At 33.3% G+C, this 21,259-nt stretch overlaps 1 protein-coding gene across 1 annotated transcript; it reads left to right on the top strand.

Moving 5' to 3' along the window:
* Positions 1-617: 617 nt before the first annotated feature.
* LOC132754376 (carotenoid-cleaving dioxygenase, mitochondrial-like) lies at positions 618-20,536 on the top strand. Its single transcript, XM_060744989.1, has 13 exons — positions 618-820; positions 5,825-5,947; positions 7,404-7,539; positions 8,384-8,525; positions 9,021-9,159; positions 9,644-9,725; positions 10,719-10,836; positions 11,075-11,186; positions 13,787-13,944; positions 15,229-15,334; positions 15,939-16,039; positions 19,252-19,363; positions 20,032-20,536. Exons 1-13 carry the CDS (start codon positions 757-759, stop codon positions 20,193-20,195), a joined length of 1,557 nt encoding a protein of 518 aa, XP_060600972.1. The 5' UTR covers positions 618-756; the 3' UTR covers positions 20,196-20,536.
* Positions 20,537-21,259: the final 723 nt, after the last annotated feature.

Raw genomic sequence — 21,259 nt, 5'->3', positions numbered from 1 at the left:
TTACTATTGGTTTGCTTCCCCACACAGATAAAAAATATCAAAAAACAAAAATCACGTGGTATAGGCTTTTATGTTCCGAAAACGTTACTGAGTTCAAGACTACGTCAATTATCGTTTGTTGTTGTTGTTTTGTGTTGTTTTTTCCGTATAATTTTACCACCGGAATTGAAGAGTTAAATTTAGCAGTCGTCAAATATGTCTGTCTGGTCATATTTTTATTATTGGCTGCTAATTTATGACGACCCCACGTAAATAGGAACATTCCCCTCAATTTCATCTACATGTATAAAGCACAAAACTATATATGACGTTACGTAACGTGTCAGTAATGTGCACACCTTTTAAAGAAAGAAATAGCGCGTGGAATTATTTCAGGGAACTGTTTTCTCACGTAATCCATATAGTATGAGAAAATTAAATTTTTATCAAACATGTCAATATTTAACGTAATGTTCTTTAGTTTTTCCCCACGGGAGATTGCTGTTGGTCCGCTACGTTAAACAACGTTATTTCATATAACTCATTACGTTTAATGCGCGCAGTAATTTATTACGTCAATCAAACTGTCAGTAAGTTCTTGTTTTATAAACGGATCATGTGATTTTCATTTGACAGTACAACTATCGCGTGACAAGTCAGCTGAATGGAATGAATTTATCTTTGTAAAGTACAACGCGTTACGTTAAACGTTCGGACGTTATTCTTGACGAGTCGGTTTGTTTCAGTTTATTTTAACAAGGACTAATACAACTCGCAATGCACAAACTTTTCCAAACTATTCACGAGGAATATAAAACCCCAGTTGATGGAACAGTCATAGGTATGTGAATTAATCAAGTTTTTGCCAAGCCTAATTTTTTTTTTTTTTTTTTTTTTTTTTTCTTTTTTGGAAACTCTCGATTATTTTTGAGGACATATTTTGCTGACAGTGACAACTAATTTGAATCCTTGGAGACATTCTTTACCCCGATAATGAACCGAATGATCGGCCTTTGACACCAGTATTTAAATAGTCCGGGAGTCTGCGCAGTTAACCGGTTCCGTGGTCGAGGGGTTAGAGTCGATGACTTCTAATCCAGTTACCTCTCTTGCGTGGGTTCGATCCCCAGGAGATGCTTTGGTAGTTTAGCGCGGAGGAAGGTAGTCTTGTACTGGTGTTTCTATCCAGGAACGATGGTTCGGAAACACTACCCGCCTATATATGACTGAAATACTGTTGGGAAAAGGCGTAAAATGAAACAAACAAACAACCATGCAGTCTGAACAGACCCAGCCAGCCTATATATATGTTTGACTGATGTATAGTTTTTTATTTGATAACGAACAGTTTCAAAATGAGGAGGCTGGGAAACTCAGCATGATTACAGGTTCAACAAACAGTTCTAAGACAAAGCGCACAGTAATGAATTTCATAGTGCCTATAAACATGCTATATTTCACGTGAGATTTCTGATCTGCCTTGGCTGCAGACCAATATAATTACAGTAGACAGTCCAGATTTTATTTCTTCCATAGGTTTCTGTTTAGATATTGCACTTTAACAATCCAGCATACGGTATAAACATATGTATATAGTAAACAATGATTGATACTTAATTTTGTTCATGATGATCAAGGGGAGGTAATTTTATGATAAATTGACCATTATTGGCAACACAAATGTGCCGAACGCATGTGGACTTGTACCATTTGCCGTGGCTAAAAAAAGAGATATTAAAAATTTAAAATGATGCATGCTCGGTTTGATTCACCCTGTTCATGGACGGCACTGTGAAGTGCAAACAACGTCCCATCCCCTTGCACCGGCTTAAGCAGAATTCAACATTTAAATTAGAAAATGGCGCAATTAATAGGCTTAGGTCTTCACAAATAACTTGCACTTTGCAGATAATTCGTTTTTCCAGAATAATCATTTTCATTGCGCAAATTGACCTGAAAATGAAAAGCGTTACTCAAATCTGACTAAAAATAACGTTACTGTAGTCCGATTTTAAATTTAATTCTTCTTTGTAATCATTACCATAATTTTTGATTTTAAGTACCCAAGTTGATCCATACAATAATTTCAAATTTTATGTTTAATCTGGGACAAAACATGTGCCAGGTTTAAGATTGAGCTATTTCATTTCTTACCTACTCAGATGTTTATTCCCCTTTTTCAAAATTAACTCCCTTTTTTCGAAACCCCATTTGCTTTTAGTGTAAATACAAGCTAAACCACATAAATAACGCGGGGTCGTGTGCTATATCCTAGAATAGACCCCAGGGTCTAAAACTGGGGGTATAGATCGATATAATATTATAATGTTCATTACTTTTTCTTTAGTTCAGTACAAACGATCAATAAAAAATGTTTTAACGTTTTGAACAAAGTTGAAAACAAAAACATGTAAAAAGGAAATAAGAAAACATTTCTTCTCATTAAGAGTAGTACCAGAATGGAATAGATTACCAGATACTGTGGTATGTACGGTGGCACAAAGGTGACATGTGTGTGTTTTTATTTATCTCGTGGCCACTAGATACTATGTCGTGGCCACGAGTTACTAAGTCGTGGCCATAAGTTACTAAGTCGTGGCCACAAGATAGCTAAGTCGTGGCCACGAGATACTATGTCGTGGCCACGAGTTACTAAGTCGTGGCCAAGAGATAGCTAAGTCGTGGCCACTAGTTACTAAGTCGTGGCCACGAGATACTATGTTTGGCCACGAGTTACTAAGTTGTGGCCACGAGATAGCTAAGTAGTGGCCACGGGATACTATGTCGTGGCCACGAGATACTATGTCGTGGCCATGAGTTACCAAGTCGTGGCCACGAGATAGCTAAGTCGTGGCCACGAGATACTATGTCGTGGCCACGAGTTACTAAGCCACGACTTAGTAACTCGTGGCCACGACTTAGCTATCTCGTCTTAGCTATCTCGTGGCCTCGACTTAGCAACTTGTGGCCACGACATAGTATCTCGTGGCCACGACATAGTATCTAGTGGCCACGAGATAAATAAAAACACACACATGTCACCTTTGTGCCACCGTAGGTATGTTCACCAACGCTTAATTCGTTAAAAAACAGACCTGATAAAGTAATGAGAAACAAATTATATACTGCCGTACCGGAAAATAATTATTGGGTGTCAGACCTTGAGGGGGTTATAAGAGATTTCTGATCTTGCGACCTTACGCTGGATACGCTGGATAAAGTAAAGTAAAGTAAATGGGGTCCTCTTAATCACATTTCCACAAGCATGTACAGTCACAGATAAACATAAGTACTATATTTAACTCCATGGTACCGTTCAGTCTAAAAAATGTTGTTTTTTTAGGCTTGTCAGACGGTACATGTTTTTAGCTCACCTGTCACATAGTGACATAGTGAATTTTTGTGATCGCTTTTCGTCCGGCGTCCGTCCGGCGTCCGTCATAAACTTTTACTTTAAACGACATCTCCTCATAAACCGCTGAGCCAATTTCATCCAAACTTCACATGAATGTTCCTTTGGTAGTCAACTTTAAAAATTCTTCAAAAAAATTAATTCCCTGCAGAACTCTGGTTACCATGGCAACAAAAAGAAATCAAAGCACAGGAGGCGCAGAATATCAGAAAGGTGAAGGTTGTGATATAAAACAATTTGTTTTTGTATAGTGCTACCAATGCTTTCCAGCGTTTTAATTGTAGTAGATTGGCTATAAGACTAATTGCAACACTGATATTCGATCCAAAGTTTATTTGACTTAAACAATTTGAAAAAAAAATGAATTGCCGTAATTGCGCTAACCGCTCGGCCACGGTGCATTTATATGTTAACGGCCTGAAGAAAACCATATTATTCTATTTAGGGTTTGTAACGACGCTAACTGTTGTTTTAACACTTGTGTAAATAATCATGGCGCTTACTATAAGCATGTATATTTACAAAGAATAAAACAATATTAGAAATCTTCGACCATTCGGGAATTATTTTGCTTGAAAATTAATCCGCCTGTCATGTGGCCATATTGACGCAATGATCTCCCCTAATTTTTTCGGCCTAAGTGTTACATATATAGGGAAGTAATCGCTTCAAAAAAGCGGACTACTTTCGGCACTTGCAATTAACAGCATTAGAGTCTGAAATTTCGCTACCATTATTTGTAAATAAAAACTTAAAATTTCTTCTTTAAAAATAGCTAGAGCTTAGATATTTATCATGAAACATCTTCTAGTGGGTGACTACCTAGTTTATTCAAATAAAAGACCTTGGGTCAAAATTGGCTCCGCGCCAGGGGGTCATGTTTTTCCCTTTAAGTATATTTAGTAAAAACTTAAAAAATCTTCTATTAAAAACCCAAAAGAGCTAGAGCTAAGATATTTAGCATGAAACATCTAATGGGTGTCTACCAAGTTTGTACAAATAAAAGCCCTTGGGTTAAAATTGGCCACGTCATGTGGGCCTATATACAGGTGAGCGATTTCAGGGCCATCATGGCCCTCTTGTTTGCATTTTTATCATATGCGAATGGTTTAAAAATTAATTTTATTGATGAAGACAGATTCCCCATGTGTGGTAAAAAAATTATTGACCGTTGACATGGGCAGTTCAGGAGGGGGGATAGTGTCTGACACCCAAGTGTCTACAGGTGCTCGGAAACGGGTAACTGCAAATTGGGGCATTGTAGCATATTTCTGATCATGTAAAGATCTGTGGCCCATTCCTCTTATGGTTTACATAAACACGGATTCATATGATGTAATATAAATCAGTTCGGAACCTGGGTGCATGAGAACCAAGAGACAACATGAATAGCGTCGCCTTTTGCTAGCACAAACAATCCTGTTCAGAGCTTAAACCTCCTCCTTGTTACTGCTTTCTGTACTTTTATGTGCTCATTGACCAGTGAAATGCAATGCCCTACTTTTGGCTCAAAATATAAGCTTGTGATGCTTTGGGTTAATTGTCATCACTGAATTTTTCCACATAAGCTCAAAACAATTATAAGTACATAAATTTCAGTGTAATTGACAAGTGATTAGTGTGTAAATAAAAAAAAATGATTGCATGATTTATTGACAATGTCAAAACATCGCTGTTCATAGGTCACCGGGGCATTGTTTTACTTTTGCCTGGTCAGTTGTCTTTTATATAGTACATATGATATAGTACATATAAAGTACGCAAAGTCTTTTTCCTGCTTGATTAATTATATTTGTCATGAAGATAGATCGAGACATAAATAGCTTTTATAGAAACTGTGTTAATTACCAAAGTATAACAGGTTAATACGCTGAAAAATCATGTCCATCCATGAAATTGGTCGGACCATACATTTAAACAGAAAATTAGTTAAGTTTATACGGCCAGATCAGTTGTTATAAAGGAGGACAAGAATTTATTTGAGCCGCGTCATGACAAAACCAACATAATGGGTTTGCGACCAGCATGAATCCAGACCAGCTTGCGCATCCGTGCAGTCTGATCAGGATCCATGCTGTTCGCTATCAGTTTCTCTACTTGTAATAGAGTTGGGAAGCGAACAGCATGGATCCTGAGCAGACTGCGCGGATGCGCAGGCTGGTCTGGATCCATGCTGGTCGCAAACGCACTATGTTGGTTTTGTCGTGACGCGGCTCATTTCATTACTGTTTTTGTACAACCATTATTCACAGTCAACATTGTGGTAGACTTCCATCTAGGATTCTAGAAATGTGTCCCTGAGTCTAACTTAATGGCCCCAACCCCCCCCCCCCCAAAAAAAAAAAAAAAAAAATGAAAAAAAATAGCATCCTTTTTTTGATAACATTTATTTACAGGGAATTTATCAGATTACCTTTAAACATTTGTTTACAGGGGATATACCAGGATGGTTATGTGGAAGTTTGTACAGAAATGGGCCGGGCATGTACGAGGTCGGGGAGGACAAATACAAACACTGGCTCGATCCTTTGGCCATGTTGCAGTGCTTCAGAATTCGTAAGTGAAAGAATGGGCTGATAATAAATTGACACTTTTATTATTTCAACATTCTTGCAGAGCTAAATTCCACAGATTTCCATTTTCAGATAATAAATTGACACTTCTATTTCAACATTACAGTGTACTGCATATAAACAAATTAAAAAGCTAATTTCCACCGATTTTCATTTTCATTTAAAATTGTTTTCATTATAAGTTTGTATTTAAAGTTATTTTCATAGTTTGTATTTAAAGTTATTTTCATTATAAGTTTGTATTTAAAGTTATTTTCATTATAAGTTTGTATTATTTTCATTGTAAGTTTGTATTTAAAGTTATTTTCATTATAAGTTTGTATTTAAAGTTGTTTTCATTATAAGTTTGTATTTAAAGTTATTTTCATTATAAGTTTGTATTTTAAGTTATTTCAAGAGAGATACGCCTATATGACTTAAATACTGTTGGGACGAAACAAACAAACAAACGAAAGAGACAATTATAATATTGTTGAAAGTCGATTCCTACTAGTATTTTGTGCACAAAGTATAGGTTGTAAAATTTAAGCCTTTTCCCAAGTGACAAAACTGTAAAAAAATCCCAATTAAGTCTTGAACATTACCCAAAATTATATAATTTATATAAGATTTCTTCTAACCAGCTCAACTTTTTAGGCACCAAGTTTTTATGAAAAAACTTATTAATTTAATTATGTGTACATGTATCTGCAAAAAAAAAATGAATGCTTTAATAGTTTTGTCAATGTTACCAAGTTAGCTTAAATTTCCCAATTCAAATACAGTATAACCTCGACAGAGCAACACCTTTAGGATGCAAAGATTTTTGGTTATGTCTGAGACAGGTGTTTGCTGAACAGAGGTTTAATTTATTATGAAGTAAATACATTTTATAGTATTGTGTTAAAGGTAGCAAACTGTAAACAAAGTAATATTTTGATTTCCATACGAAAACTTATTCACAATATTTACACCAATTGCCGACATAACAAAATCAGCGACAGATATAGATCATGTATATAGCAAATGAGTTTTTTTTATAGAAATAGAAATGATAGCATGTATGTGGCATAATGGGCCTTTAAGCTCAAATTTTCGCGATTTAAATAGCTCATGGGTAATGTTACAAAAGAAATAAAGATAACCCTTGATTTCTACATTTGTGAGAATTTTTGATATTAGGCAAGTTATACAATAATGATGTGTAAACTAATCAAATGGCTTCATTTTACAAAAATATCTATTGTATTAGTATTTAACTGTATTTCTACTAAGATTCATTAAAAGCTGCTTGTAAGGATAATGATCGAATGCATGTATTGTAAATTCTTCTTATTTCTTTGAAAGTCTTTATAATGATCATAGTAATATTATTTTGAAAGCATAACATTGGCAAGGTTTAATATAGATTTTTTTTTCAAATTAAAATATTTATGGAAAAAACATGTATCTTTATTAAGGTGACAAGAAGGCATCATATCAGTGCCGATATTTACATAGTGATGCCTACACGAAAGCTATGGAAGCAAAACGGATTGTGGTACATGAGTTCGGTACAGTCGGTACACCGGATCCCTGTATCAACAGTTTTAAGAGGTTAGTTTAATTAAAAATCCTGATTATGACATTATTGAATGTTAGAATGTGTGTCAACGTTTTGTTTGTTTTTTTTTTCTTCAAATATTTAAACAGGAATAGTGTAGGCAATTGTTACTATGTGGAAAACATCTCCCACTACCCTATAGTAGCTAACGTCTTGGGTAACAGTATTTTCCTCCGGATAATACGAAAGTCCGGTCGGGCCATTTCAACTTCACGAATTCACGATTTCAACTTCATGAATTCATGATTTCAACTTCACGAAATTCAACTTCGTGAATTCACTAGTTCAACTTCGTGAATTCACGATTTCACGAGTTCAACTTCATGAATTCACGAGTTCAACTTCATGAATTCACGATTTCAACTTCATGAATTCACGATTTCAACTCCACGAATTCAACTTCTTGAATTCACGCGTAGTTATGCATATACTGTTGTTGTAATCAGGTAATCGGTCTACAAGTGGATGTTTTGTGAAGGTTGCACTGTAGAATGTTTATCCTGGAAAATATATTACACACTATGTCACTTATATTGTAATGGCTACAAGAGACAACTATAAAGAAACATTAGTACATTTTTCAGGTTTAAAAAATTGAGCCACTATAATGTAATACATGCAATAGTCCATGGTTTATCCAATAAGTATTTTCTTCAAAAAGAGAATTTTCTATGTTCAGTATTGTTGGCATAGCAGGACATAAAACCAGTCTCATAATGAACTCTTCTCATTGGTCGAAATTTAAAATTTAAATTTGGCTTGACCAATGGGAGTAAAGGATACTTTAGACTGGTTTGATATGATATTTTACTGATGATTTTGATGTATTTCATGCAGGCAGCTGAGTCATTTTGAGATGGATGATTCCACTGACAACACTAATGTGAGTTTTTTTCCGTTTAAAGATGAACTTTATGCAGCCACGGAGAGAAATTTCATTAACAGAATAGATCCAGATACCCTGGACCGGTTAGAGAAGGTAAATATACATATTAGAATACGATAATACTGTTTATTAAAGACCAAGAACGTTATTAAAGAGATATTATTTACATGTATAGATGTACATGTATATGAATGCTAATTTACAAGTATGCTACTTTAATTTTCATAATTGTATTGTGCAGGCATATGGAAAAGTTTGGTTTGAGAGTGGTATATATATACTGAGGGCACCTTATCTATTTTTATTAATTAAAGAGTGCTAATTTTTGGATATGTCTCTTGATAAAAAGAAAGATTAAATTCCGTTGTGTAAAATTGATTACGTATGCTAAAATTGCTGTAATCAATGAAAGTTCTTCACAAGACTCTTATAAAGTCTTAATTAAGGTAAATGAGTTTATTGATAGTTAATAAAAAAGCAACTGATTGATCAACAAAAACAATAAATAAAGTGTTTGAGAGGTCGCCCAGGTCTGATGGTCATACATCCCATTTTGTCGGTTAAATCCAACAAGTGCATTTTTTTCAGGTGAAATTGGAAGATTACGTGGCTGTGAACTCTGGGACAGCTCATCCACACTGGGATCCTGACGGTACCATTCATAATCTTGGTAACACCTACCAGGGGTGGCCAAAAACATGCCTAGTTCGAATACCACCTAAGAAAGGTAATTAATGTATCTTCTTGTAGCATTGGAAATTACTCTTGTTTCAGCTCTGTATCAATTTCATAAAGTCCCTGCATCATAGGTCAGCAGATAGTTAAATTACTTTAACACTTGTCCTGTCAATCTGGGCTTTAACATTATGCATACTGTAACGAGTGTCATTTAAACTTTGATTGACATTACTTCTGTAATATCTGCATACTTTAAACAATGTTATAGGTGATTAAGAATCTTTGGATAATAAGCGATTTATGCCAAGTAAAGTTTCTTGATTTCTACACTTGATGACATTTTGTCACCTTAGTGCAGTAATGGGTTAACTCCTTATAAAATTTTATAATTTTATATAAGTTAACCTATTACTGCACTAAGGTGACAAATTATGCTCATCAAAACAGTTTTAAAGTTTTCATAAAGATTGACAAAAAATAGGCATGCTGCTTCAAAATGCACTAAATATAATTTTTTAAATTTTCAATTTCAGATAAAAATGATGATTTTCCACAAGGTCAAGTTGTAGCTTCATTGGCCTCGCAGTCTAAAATGCATATAAACTACCTACACAGGTTCTGATTATATATTTTTAGTTTAAACATATTAATTTTATGGTTGATTATTATGATTAAATCTTGAAATGGGTACTTGGTGGTTAATTAGTTACGGTCACAAACTTTCAATCGATGTGTTTTTGAATACTGTTAGGAACTTATAATGAAGCTATTCAGCTAGCTTACAAAATATGAGTGGTTTTACTTTGATGCTTGCTGGTGCCTGTGTTATTGCACCAAGGGGCATGAGAAGGTCTGCCTTTCACCATTCAAGCTGGAAAAAAGCTGTTTCACCTATACAAGATGTGTGTGACTTAAATACAACAAAATTGATACAAATGAAAGTTGCATTGAAGCTTTTTTAATTTTACCAATGTCGAATTCGGTGAAGCTATTCTGAGCTAAGTTATGAAATGTCAGTGGTTTTACTTTGGTGCTTACTGGTGGTGCCTGTGATAATGCATGAAGAGGCACCTGAGGTCTTCAAGTTCAACCAGTCCAGCTGAAAAGTTATTGTATGACCCTTACCATGTGACTTAAAATCTAACCAGACAAACATGAAAGTTTGAAGCTGATTCGAATTATTGACAAATTCGATTCCTAGAATTCCCAAGCACTGGTGTCATGTGAGGATGGAAAAACATGGTCATGGACCTAGTAGGGCTTGAATCCTGAGGATTCTCTGGCTGAGAGGCATATACTTTTACCACTAGGTCACTGTTCCCATAACATTATAATTTTGATGGAAAATACTGGCACATGTACATTTATATCAGAATGTATTTAAATATATGACCAGTGACCAATTTAATAATATGTTAAAATTGGACATTCTATGATTTGATTAAAAGTTGAAACTAAGATTTATAAAAATTCATTTTCTAGTTTAAGTAGCATTATTTTTGGAACGGGGTAGTCTGTACTACAGTCACCTTTACTTGACAAAGTGGACACAGACAGTAAATGGGTAATACTTTTATTGAAACAAGAAATTGAAAATTATCCTTTCAGTTTTGGCATGTCAGAAAACTATTATGTATTTATTGAACAACCTCTACATATGAGTATGAAAAAGATAGCATCTACAAAAATACAGGAGGCTTCTTTGGAGTGGAAACCACAGAGTAAGGTTGGTAAACTTTTCCCGTTATGTAATGATATTATATTGCATTCCTGAATTTCAGCTGTAAGTATTCATAATAATTGACATTATATAGTTTTCATAATATTTAGTGTAATTACTCTTTATTTAGGCTCAGTATACTTAATTATACCATAATGGTCACATTAAATTAAAATATCCTTATATTTCTGTATAAAAGACTTACTATAATAAATATGTATAGTGTTTGTTTTTTTGTTGTCAGCCAAGGTTCCGTATTGTAGACAAGAAAACTGGAGCAGAAGTAAATGCCAACATAAGATTTGAAACAGGATTGTTTATGTTTATGCATCATATAAACACATTTGAGGATAATGGTAAGATATAATGCTCAGTTTTTGTCATATAACATGAGCTCTGTTTTTGTCAAATAACATAAGCTCTGTTGGTGCCATATAACATTAGATTTTTGTCATATAACATGAGCTCTGTTTTTGTCAAATAACATACTTAAGCTCTGTTTGTGTCAAATAACATAAGCTCTGTTGGTGCCATATAACATTAGATTTTTGTCATATAACATAAGCTCTGTTTTTGTCATATAACATAAACTCTCTTTCTGCCGTATAACATTTGATCTTTGTCATATACAGGCTGTCCAGCGTCCCTAAAATTCCTAAAAATTCCTAATTTTTTTCAGTTTGGCTAAAATTCCTAAAAAAATGAAAAATTCCAAGGGAATTCCTAAAAATGCCCTATTTTTTCACTGAAATTCCTAATTTTTATCTTTTATATATACTATACTTTTGCTATGTCCATAACATTGCTGTTTCATAATCAAAACAGTAATTGATAGGACCATGTTGACAGTTAACAGCAAAAACACTACCATATCATGGTCCTAAACTTAAATCATAACCATAATATGTCCACTTATTCTGGAATATTTTGACTCTGTTTTGCCAACTAATGATATCTTGAATTTAATGTTTGTTCTTTTTTTCCAAATGGCTAAAGTGGTTGATGTATATCATATCATATTTCAAAATGATCATTATGAAGCTGTTGTATCACAGTCTTAGTTAAATAGAAATAGTTGTCAAAATTAATGTACAAGTTTGTTTACTTACAACTCTTTTATTTAAATAAGCATAATTTGAAAACAACAGTGCAAAGTACTACATGTGTTAACGTAGACTTAGCAAAATAAACTCTTTCCCTCATACTTATTAATCCTTTCCTCTTCAGGAGAAATTGCTTATTTTGCCACAAAGTTTACAATTTTATTCCATAATACTTGTTTTTTTTATTCATATGGAGCAATTCAGGAAAAGGTAGGCTCCTATAATTAAATCTCACTCAAAATAATTTGGCAGTTCAATAAATAATACAGAGCACATTTCCAAATCCCATGTACATACAATTTGCAATTATATAATCTAGATAAACTGCAATTGAATGGTCTGTGTGATGAACTTTTTTGATGTGCAATTCTGTGTGTTGATTACGGATGTTTCTCATTTGTTCAAATGACTATACTAGGGCAAATGTCTTTTCCTACTTGTAATAAAAAAAACTTGATTTGTCCATATTCAAAAGATGCAATGTGCATGAATTTCACTGTATAAGAATTCCTTTTAGCACTTGTGGTTATAACATTCCCAAAACATAGGTAGAACATGTTCTTTTGACATGTTCAACCATTGAAAAAACATATTTCAGATATGGTTTGAACATGGTTTGACTATCACTGATGACTACTGAACACTGGTAGACACTTTTGCTGTAACTAAACTAGAGCATTATTTGTGAGTTACTTTTGTGTCAAATATGCAAAGGTTACAGCCCATATCATGGTCTTTTGAGGCCAAAGTTTAGTTATAAAAGTCCAAATTTTAGCCGTAAAATTTCTTTTGTGCACCCTAAAATTCCTAATTTTAGCCCTAAAATTTCTAAAATATTGCCCTAAAATTTACCCTAATTTTATGTCGGAAGGTGCTGGACAGCCTGCATATAACATAAGTTCCATTTGTGTCATATAACATTAGCTCTATTTGTGCAATATAACATATAAGATGTGTGTCATATAACATTAGCTCTGTTTGTGCCATTTAACATTAGAGCTATTTGTGTCATATAACATTAGCTCTGTTTGTGTCATATAACATTAGCTCTGTTTGTGTCATATAACATGTGCGCTGTTTGTGCCATATAACATGTGCGCTGTTTGTGCCATATAACATGTGCGCTGTTTGTGCCATATAACACGTGTGCTGTTTGTGCCATATAACACATGTGCTGTTTGTGCCATATGGCATGTGCGCTGTTTGTGCCATATAACACGTGCACTGTTTGTGCCATATAACATTAGCTCTGTGCCATAAAACATAAGCTCTGTTTATGTCATATAACATTTGCGCTGTTTGTGCCATATAATATTAGCTCTGTGCCATATAACATTAGCTCTGTTTGTGTCATATAATAATAGCTCTGTTTATGCCAAAAAATTTGGAATCAAATGAGGTGTTGCAAGTTACGGCTTTGAGTAAATATTGACACTTAAAATGACTTAAATGAGCCAAACTTTCAGGGGCAGGTAACTCAAAAAGTAGGATCCCGACCACAAAATTTAATTGCTTCTTTTAAAGAAAATTTAATTATGATTCTCTTTAACTTTGTAAGATTTAAGAGAAACAATTTATGTTAGTTTGAATTTTCTTCCTTTGCTTTTTCAAAAAAATAAAAATATAAAAATGCGCTATACTCCAGGAAACGTCTTTGAGCAAAACCAAAACAACAAAAAAAAGAAAGAAATAGGCAAATAGATTTTCCCATTTTTTTCACTTGATATAATAAATGAAAAAAAAATCTTATAGACTTTGAATATGCTTGTAATTATAAGTATTTCAAAAGTACAAAAGTGATTGTGACAAACCAAACATAATGTTTTACTGATATATGTTACTGACCATTGCAGGACACCTAGTGGTTGACATTATAGCATATAGGAAGGACTCTGTCTTACAGTACCTGTATCTGAAGAACCTGACAATAGAACAGTGCGAGAAAGAACACAGGAAGATTGAGGACCCCTTAATTCGACGATATGTCATACCTCTCAAAATTAAACCAAATGTTAGTATTCAATTAACTCTATGTAAAACGTCTCAAAATTAAACCAAATGTTAGTATGTAAAACGTCTCAAAATTAAACCAAATGTAAGTATTCAATTAACTCTATGTAAAACCTCTCAAAATTAGACCAAATGTTAGTATTCAATTAACTCCATGTAAAACCTCTCAAAATTAGACCAAATGTTAGTATTCAATTAACTCCATGTAAAACCTCTCAAAATTATACCAAATGTGAGTATTCAATTAACTCTATGTAAAACCTCTTAAAATTAAACCAAATTTAAGTATTCAATTAACTCTATGTAAAACCCCTCAAAATAAGACCAAATGTTAGTATACAATGAAACCAATGTCATACTTCTCAAAAATTGATCAGTGTTTGTATTCAATTAACTCTATGAAAAACTCTATGATAATCCTCTAAAAATTAAACCAAATGTTATTATTCAATTAACTCTGTGTAAAACCTCTCAAAATTGGACCAAATATTTGTATAATTAATTTAACCTACATTGTATGTCATGTTACCTCTCTAAAGTAGAACAAATGTTAGTATACATTTAAATAATCCTGAGATGCCTCTCAAAATAAGGTCAAATGTATGTTTTCAATTAACTTTGTGCCATTCCTTTCAAAGTACTTGCAACTTATATCAATCACTTTTGGGTCCATTTCCTGGAACCTGAAACAGTACTGGTGCCATATGAAGAAACATGGTCGTGACCCTATTAGGGCTCAAACCCATGATAGACGGGTTGAGGGGCAGACACCTTAACCACTAGGCCATTGCTCCCCTCAAAAATAGACCAAATGTTAATATTCAATTAAATATATGTCATAACTCTCAAAATTAGACCAAATTTAAGTATACAAGTAAATGTATGTATAACTCTAAAAACTCTAGGCATTAAGCTGCACATCTTGAATTGTGTAATCAATATTTACATAAAATTACGGCAGGAAAATGTTTCAAGAGTTTAAGCCATGCAAGCTATGTATAAATATTTCCAATCCATGCAATTCTTTTCATAATTTTTGCAAAGTTGGGCTGAATTTACGTTTCTGTTTCAATCACCATATATTTGCCTACTACTAACTTTTCTTATTCTTTATGTGCTCATTTGATAATATTTTATTCATTTTTCACTTAAAATTCTTCTAAAATCATATATATCTGGAAGAGATTTGTGTTAAAAAGAAGTAAAAACATAGAAAATATATAATTATATAAAAAAATGAACAAAGAAATGTTAATATGTAAATAATGTTTTTTTAAAATTACAGGCAACTCCGGCCACAAATCTTGTCACATTATCATACACAAAAGCCACGGCAAAAAGACGAGACGCTAAAACAGTATTCCTGACGCATGAAATACTTTGTGATATAGGTAGGGCAAAATATTCTTAGATATTTATATTTTTCCTGTGTGCTGCTAAATTTGTGTAAGGGAGATTCCAAGCTTTGATTTCGTAACTTTTCATGAGTATTTCCATTTTTTGTCAGTATGAAAATATTAGAATGGTAGTGTTGGCCATAAATTTAAGATTTTGGTATCTAAAGAGTAAACATTTCATTCCTTCCTGATGGTTTGCGGTTACACAGCCCCTAGTCAAGCTCAGATGCTCTGTTATTCTTGAGATATATGCATTGAGAGGCAGTTTCAAAGTATGAATTTGGAATTTCGCAATAAGTCATTAATATTTTTATAGCGCCTGTGTTACTTGAAATTACCACCCCCTCCTCAACCAAAAAAAAATAAATAAATAAATAAAAAAATCATAGATAAAATTAATAAAGAAAGAAAACAACGACTTGCAACAGTTTTCTGTGTTGAGTTATAATAGATGAAATAAAACTTCATCTCTTCTCCTTTGTAGTTAAAGTCTTTATAATAGACATAACAAATTTAGATACACTAGATACCGATGTTGTCAAATAATTTCTAAATTTTCTGGGCTTATTTCATTAAAAATATGCTTCAATGTTTTCAGGTATAGAATTTCCACAGATAAATTATCGTAACTACAACACTAAAAAGTACAGGTATGTTTATGGCGTTGGTTGGCATTCAAAGGCAGACATTATCCATACAGTAAGCTGGCTTTCCTTCAAAGTTATTATTTTACAATATTCTGTGCTATGTTTTGATTTTCAATATGATTGTTCAAGTCCTATGTATAAATTTTAATAGGAAATTCCATTAAACTTTTATACAATCAGGAGTTGAAGAAAATATACCTTGAATGAGCAAAAGTTGCGGCTTGGCTGAGTGGTTAACGCATCAGACTAGTAATCTAAGGATTACTAACCGTGTGGGTTCAAACCCTGTCATGGGCAACTCAGCTCAGCAGCTGTTCTTTCCTTGAGCAAGAAACTTTACATTCATTGCTTAGTACCGGTTTGTTCCAGGAACAGATACAAGTGTTTCAATAAACTTATAGTTTCCAACAAAATAGAACTAAAATGAATTTGTATAAACTAATGAGCAAAGCTAAAAGTCAGGGCAGTTGCCAGGAAAACCTTGTCTGATGATTACACTTTTGATCAAATTTTCATAACACTAATGTACCGAGTGTTTTCTTCATATTGGGGTCAGGTTTGAATATGAGATTAAAAGCTAGGCCAATGATTCATAGATAAAATGAAATCATGATCTTCATTTGTTACAGCTTTATGTTCTCTTGGAAATAGCTTCTTTTTGTGCCGCCTTGAAAAGGCTGCCACCTTGAAAAGGCAACATAACTTATAGGGGTTACTTTTGTTGTCAACGTTGTTGTCGGCGTTCCAAAAGGCTTGTCCAGAGCATAACTCTGTCACTCTAAGTCGGATTGACTCTAATCTTAGTATGCATGCTTCTTTCAATGACCCGAAGTGCAGTGAACAAAAATCGTTACTCTGCGCTTCTTAATTTTTGAGTTATTGTCCTTTGTTAATTTTCATACTTTATTTTTGTCCGGGCCATTTCTCCTAAACTATAAAAGCTATGGACTTCAAACTCAGAAGGATGATAGATCTGATTAATAAGAAGTGCAACGCACAAGAACCAGCACTCTGCACTTATTTTTTGAGTTATTGCCCTTGGTTAATTTTCATACTTTATTTTTGTCCGCGGCCATTTCTCCTGAACTATAAAAGCTATGGACTTGAAACGTCATCAGAAGTGCAGTGTACAAAACTGGCACAATGTACTTAATGATTTTAGAGTTATTGCCCTTTGTAGATTAAAAATACTTTATTGTTGTCCCAGCTATTTCACCTAAACTATAAAAGCTATGGACTAAGTGAAACTTCATAGGATGATAGATCTTATTGGAAGAAGAGCAGTACACAAGAACCAGCACTCTATACTTCATGATTTTAGAGTTATTGCCCTTTGTTAATTATTTTACTTTCTTTTTGTTCGGGCCAATTCTCCTACACAGTAAAAGCTATTCAAGCTAGAATTAGTTCAAATGCCACTAAAGTTCAAGGTACATGTACATTATAAGAGTGGTGTTTATAAATAACATATATTTAAGAAGAATATAATGCCTAAGTGACAGAGCTATACTGTTTACAAAGCGACACATCAGACCCACAGAGTTCTAGTTTGTCAATGAGGCAGACATTTGCCCTCTCATCCTGTTTTAGAAGGGTGAAAATTTGCCCCCCCCCCCCGCCACCTCTCATACTATTTGAAGGGCAGACATTTCCTGTACTCCTGCATTATTAAAACATTTTCTATAAAAAAAGGTAATGTAATTAAAAACTACGTAGTTATGACATGCTTTCTTTGCTAAAAATTTTGAAATTCATTCCCTATCTATGCTGCAAATTTTTGCTCCAGGGGGTGGGAAGGGGGGTCGTTAGTATGGCCATTTTTTATGTCATGTCTATAGTGGTTGCATAGGTAGAGAAAGTTGCAAGCAACACACTGAGAAAGTTGCAAGCAACACACTGAAGGTTTAAGACAAAAAACACTGTCATGTGGTTACATAACATATTTTTGTTGGTAATCTGTTTCACAAAAAGAATTATTTCATAAGATCATCTGCATTATGATTAACTGACATATCATATGACACAGAAATGCAAATCATAAATCATCACAATTTTAATATGTTAATTTTAGAATTTTAATGGGCAAAATTACCATAATCAAATATGTTGCAATGTTTTTGTTGATAAAACAAAAGGGACATTTAAATATTGTTTAACATATTAAAGTTATTTTATGTAAGTTAAGATGTAAATGAAGGAATGTTGGCAAACAAAAACTATGACATTGATAAATCATGTGATTTGGGGACAAAAATTATGTGGTACGCTAATGTGACAAAATTTATTTTTGCGTTTTATGCATGGGAATTAAAAGTCAAAACAAGCAATAAAGTTATTTTCACACATATAAAATTATACAAATGTATTAATAGTATACTTGTCCAAATATATAGAGGCTTTTTTTGTTTTCATCTATTTAATTGGAGGCTTAGAAGATTGTTATTTAAATATTTGATAAATTATTAATAATTTTCCCAATTTTTTTAGCTAAATATTAAAAATTTCCCCATTGTGTTACAGAAAAAAAAAACAGTACAAAAAGCTGATTTTTTCAGAACAATATAAAAAATTTCCCAGCGTGTTACAGAAAAAGCATTTATAAAATAAATGAATTTTTAGATACCATATAAAAATTTCCCATTGTTTTCCAAAAAAAAAAAAGAAGACAGTAAAAAAAAATATTCGCTGAACTTTTAGATACCACATTGCATTACAAAACCTATTGTGTTACAGTAGAAAAAAGTAAAAAAAATAAAACATTGCTGAATATTTTGACGGAAACTTGTATTGATATAAGGCAGGTTATTCTGCCAAGCATTTTTTTAGATATACGCCCCCTTTTCTCAATGGCTTTAAACATTCCATTCAGCATCAAGAAAAGTGGAATGTGCTGCTCCTTAGACAATTTTTGTTTCTTTATAAATATTACATGTATATATTATTATTTAATACACATTGAATTTTGTAATGTGACAAGTTGTGATATGCAAAACATGAAATACTTTTTTTGTGATGTGGACTTTTTCATCTGAAACATTAAAAGTTATTCATACAGTGAAACTGTAGTACAGAACAACCTGTGCAGAGCAACACCCCTTAAAGGCAAAGATTTTGGTTATTGGTGTTTAATCTTATTTTGGGAAGATTTGATACTATTGTTGTAAAGAGGTCATTGTTCTACAAAGGGTGTCTCTGCAGAGGTTTCACTGTAATATTCTACATTTATCAAGTGTACAAAAAAATAATTTCTATTTTCCGTTATAGCTAGTGAAAATTGACACAGAAACTAACTCCTACAAACAATGGAAATGTGAAAATTGTTTCCCAACAGAGCCTGTGTTTGTACCAAGACCAGAATCAACCACAGAAGATGATGGTTAGTTAACTATATTTTTATGACGTTTACTGTTGAAAAGAACGGGGGTATACTGCAATGTAAATGTTGGTCATTCAGTAGATCAATTACTAGAAAATATCTGGGCCTTTGACATGACCTGTATTGATTTTAAAGCCAAAGGTCAAGGTCACATTGTCTGCATAAAGCTGGTCATATTGAAAACTTTAGCATACAGTCCTTGTTTGGATTGTAGGTTAGTCTTGACCTATAAATGACCTTTAGTGATTTTGAGGTCAAAAGGTCACTCTGTTTCTACCCATAAAACACCTGCACAATCTATAACTAGAGAATGCTTTGGGCTACTGTGAGTCCTCAGATTTAGTTGGACATAACCTGAAGATGACCTTTCTTAATTTCAAGGTCACTAAGTCAAAGGTTAAGGTAACTGTGATCAATACAATGAGACTGGCCTTATTTTGGTGGCAAAGGTCTACTCTCTTTCAGTTCTAGCAACTAGGGCATGTAGGGGGCACATACAGGACTGATTTTAAGCCAATAACCTTAATCAATTACTCAAATAAGAGCAAAATATTATGTGATTTCCAACAGAGTATTAAAAACCTGAAATTCAGGAAATTTAACCCTGATAATGCTTATGAGGTATTTCAGTATTAGAACACTTTAAATGCCCATTTTATTTTCATCAGGTGTACTCTTGTCTGCAGTAAGCCGTACAGATTTCGATGAGAAAGGCGGAGCTAATGCATTCCTGCTTATATTGGATGCTCGCAGTATGCAGGAAATTGCCAGGGCCGACTTCGGAGTTCCCAGATTTCCTAAAGATTTACATGGCATCTTTAGACCGACATGAAAATCGATGTTTAGTGATGATTCAAAAAGATTTGCATGGAATTTTGAAGACAGATGATAAAAAAATCTTCAAGTCGTATTTTTCAATTGCCCATAAACTGTCACAAAGGTTTCTTGTTTGACAAAAAATGTTTTGTATATAAATTGTACATAATTGTGTTTATAGAAAGTTATATGTAAATATTTAAACAAAGAGAGCTTTAATTATGCTAAGTTTGTAAATATTTATAAATGAAATGAAGAATCAACAAAGGCACTAAGCGTATTGTTAAGTCTATGTTAAATTATTGGTAAAAGTTGATGTCTTTTTGTACTGTTGAATAAACTTCCAAGAATAAATCGGACAGTTCTTTCTTTTTTTTACATCCAAACTGTAGGACAACTGCAGTACTTTTGATTTTAAGTCATTTGATTTTCAAGGACAATAACTCTTTGTATATCAATTAGAATTGTTCACTGTAAAGGGGATTTACAATAATATTGCATAGCGGTATAATATGAAGGTAAACAAAAGCTACGTCAAATAAACCCAAGGGTTGTTACTGATAAATCAACCCAAGACTTGTCACTGACAAATCAACCAAAATGTGGTAACCACTGTAACTGACAAATCAACCCAAGAGTTGTAACCGCTGTCACTGACAAATCAACTTAAAAGTTGTTACCGTTGTCACTGACAAATCAACTTAAAAGTTGTTACCGTTGTCACTGACAAATCAACCCACTAAGAATTGTCACTGATAATTCAACCCAAGAGTTGTCATGAATAATCAACTTGTGAAATGTCATGATAAATCAACCCATGGCATGTCATTAAGTGTTCTCTCTATTATATTCAAACCAAACCCGTGGCAATGATATATATTGTCAACAACTCTTACTCTGCCATGGGAGCTCTCCAATAACAAGAGCTGTCGGTAGGACAGCAACGCTCAACTATTCTAAGTGCTTGATAGTAAAAGAACCTTAATAATGTAAAATTTTCAAAGTTCACAAAAGGGCCAATTTTTTTTACAAATCCATAATATAGGGCTTGGAGAGAATCCTGTAATGCTTACAAAGAAG

Source organism: Ruditapes philippinarum, unplaced genomic scaffold, assembly GCF_026571515.1.
Source record: "Ruditapes philippinarum isolate M1 unplaced genomic scaffold, ASM2657151v2 ctg4810_1_1_1_1, whole genome shotgun sequence".
NCBI classification, from domain to species: domain Eukaryota; kingdom Metazoa; phylum Mollusca; class Bivalvia; order Venerida; family Veneridae; genus Ruditapes; species Ruditapes philippinarum.
The sequence above is the reverse complement of the archived record's forward strand: the minus strand, read 5'-3'. Positions and strand labels throughout refer to the sequence as shown.